At 36.2% G+C, this 7,035-nt stretch overlaps 1 protein-coding gene across 2 annotated transcripts; it reads left to right on the top strand.

The window, feature by feature from the left end:
- Positions 1-205: 205 nt before the first annotated feature.
- On the top strand, positions 206-4,314 carry LOC129378913 (butyrophilin-like protein 2). Of its 2 annotated transcripts, none has more exons than XM_055059417.1 (6): positions 206-286; positions 1,614-1,931; positions 2,313-2,570; positions 2,741-2,830; positions 2,910-2,958; positions 3,137-4,314. In XM_055059417.1, the coding sequence occupies exons 1-6, from the start codon at positions 220-222 to the stop codon at positions 3,240-3,242; spliced, it is 888 nt and encodes a 295-aa protein (XP_054915392.1). In that variant the 5' UTR covers positions 206-219; the 3' UTR covers positions 3,243-4,314. The 2 variants fall into 2 exon arrangements, with proteins under 2 accessions (XP_054915392.1, XP_054915393.1); XM_055059418.1 differs by having other exon boundaries at positions 2,910-2,982; positions 3,137-3,224.
- The last annotated feature ends 2,721 nt before the right edge of the window (positions 4,315-7,035 follow it).

Below are 7,035 nucleotides of genomic sequence, written 5' to 3'. Positions count from 1 at the left end.
AGCTGTGGGTATGGGTGTGTCCAGAGCCACTGGTTTAGGTCCTAAACCTGATTGATCCTAAACCAATCAGGTTTACGACAAATGGTGTGGGTGTGTCCAGCTCTGGACCAAAACCAATCAGTCAGATGGAAAGCTTTGGACACACCCAGCCTCCAGGTGATTTATAAAAGGAAGAAACAAATTCTCAGTCTCTTGCTTCCTGAGAATGGGGAAAGGAGCATGAAGAAGATCCGGTGCTTCAGGCTCCTGCCTGTCCTGAGTCTCCTGTTGACTCTCTCAGAAGGAGGTGAGTAACAAAAATTACTGTAACTTCAGTTTGATGTATTTTAATGTCAACAACAATATATTACATTTTATTTTATGGAACTTTCAGGTTCACAAAATATAATATAATACAATAGTCTATAAAAACTTCTGAAGAGACAGAATTACTTTTTAATTAAGCTTTTAACATTTTTCTTCTCGATTTTTCAAAGTGAAACTAGAAATAATTAATTATTAAGTGAAAATTTCTTCTCAGGAAACAATATTCTGAATTATTGCTCTGGATTAAAACAGTGGGTTATAATCAAAAAAGACCAAACATGGTTTTGTCTTGGCAAACTCTGTGATAATGTAACTATGTAAAAGCAGGGATGGCCAACCCGCGGCTCGCAAGCCACATGCGGCGCCTTTACCGGTTCCAAGCGGCTCTTACGTTTCAAACCTTCAGCGCCACTTCAGCTCACACCATTAAATAACACATGTAATGCACATAACAAAAAATAAAAAATGTATTATAAATTGTTCTATTATTGTTTGTTTATTTGGTTAAACGGAGTTTGTTTGCATGAGAAAGTGCAGTGTTCATTATTGAAAATGTCTGGCCTGTGGTCTTTGTAGTGTTAAAATAGTGTGTGAAATTTACAATAAATCTGGCTGAGCAAAAGTATGTCAGTATGAGGAACGCATGGTTTGATGTTCATGCAAATGATGTGGCTCTTGGTCTTCGTCTGGTTGGCCACCCCTGTAATAATATGTTGTATTATAAGACTGAATTGAACCACTTTAAACAGGGCAAAAAAAACAACAAAAAAAACAGAGCATTTACAAATGTGTAAAATGAATAAATTTTCAATTTGTATGCATTGTGCACCTACTGAGACAAATAGAAAAAGTTTTATTTAAAAAAATAAAACTTCCAACTATTTAAAAAAACAACAACTTTAAAACTGGTCAATTTCAACATAACAGGAGGGTTCAAATTAAAGCATGAAACTGACAGGATGACTTCAGAAAATATTTACTGGTAAAGAAAAACCAGTAGACACTGGTTCCAAGTAGAACCAGTCCAACAGGAACAGCAACAAGAAAACAGAGAAAAGCCCAGTTCATTGTAAATAAACACTGAGGACATCTAGAGGCAGGACATATTATCTGCAGACCGTTTCAAACGCAGACAAAACAGAAACAATAATTTAATACGGTTTTGTTTTTATCATGTAAAACTCTTTGAGCTGCTTTGCTGCTGAAATGTTCTGTGTTAACCTGACAATGTTTGGTCATGTAGTGATTTTCTTTTCTTCAGAAATAAATCATTCATGGCTTTGATGTTCATGTTTTCCACATTGCAGATACTCAGGTGAGCTGTGTTTTAAATGAGAGATGCATTTTACCTTGTGAGCTCCAGGCTGGAACAGATCCTGTCATCCACTGGATTCAAGACTCGACACGGAAACCTTTTGTCCATTCCTTCTACAATAATCAAAGCCAGCTGGGACACCAGGACCAGCAGTTTAGAGGCAGAACGTCTCTGTTCACAGATCAGATCCCCAGAAGAAACGTCTCTCTGCTGCTCACAGCCGTGAAGATCCAAGATGAAGGACGATACACATGCCGCACAAGTACCTCCGAAAGCAACAAAAAAGCATCTGTTGACCTAAAAATAGAAGGTAAATTAGCATCTGATGCTGCACGGTGCACAGTTGGCAGTACTGTTGCCTCACAGTAAGAAGGTCCTGGGTTCAAATCCCAGTGGAGCCTTTCTGTGTGGAGTTTGCAGGTTCTCCCCGTGCATGCATTGGTTTAAACCCTCCATAAAAACATGCATGTTAGGTTAACTGGAGACTAAATGACCCTGACTGTGTGGGCCAGGAAGCAGCACAGGGAGAACGCTGCTTCTGATTGGCTGACCACTGGACGAAGACACCAGGTCTCCTCTTGAATAGAAGGAGGAAATTTTTCTTGCAGAACTTTTTTATTTATTCCTAAATATGACATATGTGTTGTTATCAGTTTAACTGTTAGTTTCTTCCATGTTTTTGTGTTTGCAGCTCCAGGTTCTGACATCAGAATCCATCAGGATGGAAACAGAATCACCTGCAGCTCAGAGGGGATCTACCCTCAACCTGAACTCACCTGGTCCACTGAGCCTCCATCCAACACGGCTCTGCAGAGCAGAACCACAGTCCATCAGACTGAGGAGAAGCTTTATGACATCAGCAGCTCTCTGATGGACCACGACCCTAATTTGACCTACTACTGCACCGTTAAAACTCAAACGAACCAAAAGACAGGTGTGGTCAAACCTGGTAAGAACAAGTTAAATTAAAAAAAAGAGACTTTTCTCCATTTTGGACTTATGCTTAATAAAATTGCTAAAGTTAAATATTTCCCTGTAATTCTTGAATACATAACAAATAGTTAAATGTTTTCCTCACCTACCTGCATCTCTTGACAAACTCTGCTTCTTCCTTCACAGATATTTCAACAAAGATCTCTAGAACGGTGATTGGGGTTCCACTAGCATTAATGATCACAGTGGTGGTTGTGGCAGTTTTAACAATAAAAGGTAAATGACTTTTGTGATTTTCTTTCATGTCAATTTCCTGATTTTTTTTTTTTTTTTAATGTTTTCAAACTTTTCTTAGGCTGCAAAAAAACCAACACAAAGACACCAAACAAGCCTGAAACTCATGGGTCAGTACAGAATATAGACTAAATGTATGTAAATAGTTTCTGCACTCTATGATTATAACTATACTATAATAAGCATAAAAATTATTGCATCGTTTCCAGTTTTTTTTTTTATTTTGTTCAAGAGAATAATAACATAGATTATTGCTCTAATTTGAAATGATTTTGATTTCTGTTGCAGGAACTCCTTGACATCTGAGGACTGTCTGAAAGAATCAAACTCTGCTGCTATAGAAGAAAAGAATCAAGATTCTGTGACGTCCACTGCACAACTTTTATCTCTTTGACTTTCCCAAAACGTCTTTCATACCAGGCAATGTTTCCACGAGGACAACAACAATGTCCTCAAGAAGTTACTATCTTAAGATGTTAAAATACTTTTCCAAAGCCTATTTCTTCCATTAAATTGATAATAATTATATATGAGCAGGGAAACTAATAGAAAGAAAACACTTTTTCAACAAAGCACATCTCTAAATTATAGCTGTTTAAATAAGATCACAGTCTGAGTTATTAAGTTAACAAGTTACATTCACTAAAATTGCATTATTTTGTTTTTCTGTTTATACAAAAAGAAGAGTTGACAAGTTTACATGTATTTTTACAGCAGGAAGAACTAATTAGGTTTTACAGTGGAGATGAGCTATGTGTATTATTATGTCATTCCAACTTGCTCAAATGCATTGACTTAGCTGAGTTCTGTAAACTTAAAATGAACTAAATTGCACATATTTGCTTACATTTTTTTCTTATTAAGTTCTTTTTGTATTTTCATAACATATTGTCTGTACAGGAAATGTCTCACAGCTGCTGCCTCTGCAGCTACGTTCCGGGCGAGAGGCGGGGTTTACCCTGGACAGGTCACCGATCTGTCGCAGGGCAACACAGAGACAGACAACACACACACACACACACACACACACACACACACACACACACACACACACCAAGGGAGAATTTAGAGAAACCAATTAACAGTCATGTTTTTGGACTGATGGAGGAAGCTGGAGTACCTGGAGAAAATTCACTCATGCACAGGGAGAACATGAAAGAGCCGGGCCGGGAATCGAACCCAGAACCTGCAAGGCAGCAGTGCTGCCAACTGTGCCACTGTGCGTATAAATATAAATGTATATTAGTTTATAATATAATAAATGGCAATGTGTCATTTAGAATAGAATATGACACACTTTATTGATCCCCAAAGGGAAATGATATAAATGAGAGCAGAGAAAATTAGATTTAAGTTACTCAGACTTGGGCTTTGTACATCCTAATGGCTACAGACAGAAATGATGTCTTTATTGATCTGTTATCAGTATGAAGGGTGTTTTAAAAATAAACTTGTTTATTGATTGATTTTCTGTGGGTCTCTGGCTGAAGGTGCTTCTGGTTCTGACGGCCAGAATGTCATGAAGTTGAGACTCATTGTCCTCTTTTAGGTCACTGAATGACTTCCTATGAGGAATATAAACCTCATTAAAAGCCTCATTCTTGATCAGCTGACTACATGGATGAAGCTCTGAAATCTTTCACCTTAAACATCTTAAATCTGATTTTCATGACAATTAAAAAAGTGGTTTAATTAGTTGCTGCTGCAGGGAGGACAGTGCAAATATTGTCCTAAAGAATAAAATGCATAAAACTGAAGTTATGTTGTTTGATTTAAGTATTGCAAACCTAAAATAACTTGATCAATTTTGCTTAGCTGCACCAACACTGAACTGCCACCTTAAGTAACTTCTAGCTCAAAATTGCTTTTACTTCCAGTCACTGCTGGTCTACTGGTGTCAGAAAACTGATGGCTTATGGGTAATATTTGGTGTTTTAAAATATCCAGTGAAACACAGAAAAGACAACAAGAATGTTTTTTGTTGGATGGACAAACTTACAGATGCTATGTGAAAATGGATCTTCTGGAAAAAAAAATCTTGTATCTTGAACAAAAGTTTAACCTCATTACTAAATAAATATTTGTAAAGATACTAACTTGAATTTTTTTGTTGATTTCACAGATTCAAAATCTTTTTTCCAGTGTTGCTCATAATCAGCAGACATCTTGCTCATTAATCTTAACGATTATTTCTGTCGTTTCTCACTGGCTACATGAAGAAGTAAAGATGATTTTTCTCTATACTATTCTGAACTTACAGAGGTTTGAACGCCTGAACTCTGGAGGATAAATTCACTTTTTTATGATTAGAAATCAGTTCATCAAGCAAGTTTAAAAAGTGCTTTAAAATCACCTTTCATTTTATTTAAGAGCCTCATCTTTACTGTATTTTGTACAGAGGGAATTATAAGTGTTGCCTTGTTGATAAGGCAACACTTATGATTAAATCATCTTAATCCCCTTTAAGATGATTTAATTCAAAGTATAAACATTATAAATTAAACACTTAAGAAAGGGATTGTTTTGTTCATATATACATTTATTTACCTCAATAGACATATTTATATGATGTCATAATGTATATCATGTACACTCTAAAAAGAAATTAGTTGAACCAACTTAACTTAATTGATTTTTTGGTAACAAGTAATTCAATTAAGTTTATCCAACTCAATTTATTAAGTTTTTAAACGGAATTTATTAAATTGGTTTATCTTGACAAATGTAAGTCAGTCAGAGTAGACATGGTCCGTGTTTCAAGACGGGTCGGGTGGGTAGCCGACATCGCCACAGACGGACGGAAGGATTGACGGACGGAGCAAAGGTCATAAAGCTGGAATCTCCAGAAACCAAAGGCTAAGTCTCCAACCTGCTTTCACAGGTTGCAGTTCTGAGTCCAAAGCATTAAATACAAGCAGAGTCAAATTAGCAGCATAGCTAATTTTATTTATTTTATTATAGAGATCAAAACTCAGATTCCAGCAGTGGATCACTAACATTTGCACTTTAACTTTTATTTTATCTGTTTGCAGTTCAACAGGAAAAGCACATGAGCATCACATTCACATGGACAGGAATGATTCCATTATTAACTTGTGACTGTAGATCATTGATTTAGGGTTAATCATTGTAAATTCATTGATCAGATAATACACATTGAGTCCATATTATATGAAGCTACAATATGGATGTTTCCTCTGTGCCTTTACTTTCCTTTAACAACGTCCATATCTTTTCCTTCTTCACCCAGTTTAACAATCAGGCTTTAAATTGGAACAGAATATGGAGAGTTTCAGTCTCTTGACGACAAGATATTGTTGGTACAACAGTCATAATGGCTCTCAATGACATTATGACCTGCACCAACAGAAATGCTTTCAGTTCTGGGAAAGAAAATCTGCTCTGACTGGTTTTTGTTCAAACTTTCTGTTCACCATAAATAGAAAGACATCCTGCTGTCTCCTGTTTCTCTCTAGTTCTGGTTCAGGTTCTGATTCCAGTTCTGGTCCTGGTTCTGGTTATGGCAGCTGCACCATCAGAACCCGCAGCAACAAATCCACCAAGTTCCTGATATAAATTATTTTCGTCAGAACTCAGTATTTATCTGTCGTGTTTGGATCAGGTGGATGTTTCCTTTTTTCTTTGTCTCTGTTTCTGTTTCAGGGAACGAAAGTGAAGGAACCATCATGTTGGTTTTGTTCTGTTCTGCGTTTCGCTCAAGAAATACTGAAAATAATGATACGACCCACTGGATGTGAAGTTGTGATCATTTTTCATTCTGAAGAAAATTCAATAAAAACTAAAGATCTGTGTAGAGACAGCAGCAAGGATAACTAGTTCCCTCTTTCTCCTCAGGACAAAAAAAAGTGCCTTTCTGAAATCTTTTAATATTTTTCTCAGTTTTTACTCTGTTTAGTGAATGGCTCATTGTAGCATTTCTGAATTTAAAACCTGCAGTAACTGAACTTCAGATTATTATTTCCTGCTTTAACATGTTTAAAATGTAACTTTTAGAAAAAATGAGAAAAATATCATTTAAAACTTCACAGCTGTAGTTGCCATATTTGATATAATGGTCTTTTATTTTAATTTCAAGACAAGTTACCTCTATGTATTAAACATTTCATTTAATAAAGATGGGAAACATCTGAGGTTTTGATCCTACAGGCAGCAGAAAGGCATTTTTA

This window comes from Poeciliopsis prolifica, unplaced genomic scaffold (assembly GCF_027474105.1).
Source record: "Poeciliopsis prolifica strain line A6 unplaced genomic scaffold, Auburn_PproV2 SCAFFOLD054, whole genome shotgun sequence".
Classification (NCBI taxonomy): Eukaryota; Metazoa; Chordata; class Actinopteri; order Cyprinodontiformes; family Poeciliidae; genus Poeciliopsis; species Poeciliopsis prolifica.
This window is presented reverse-complemented; position numbering and strand designations above follow the sequence as displayed.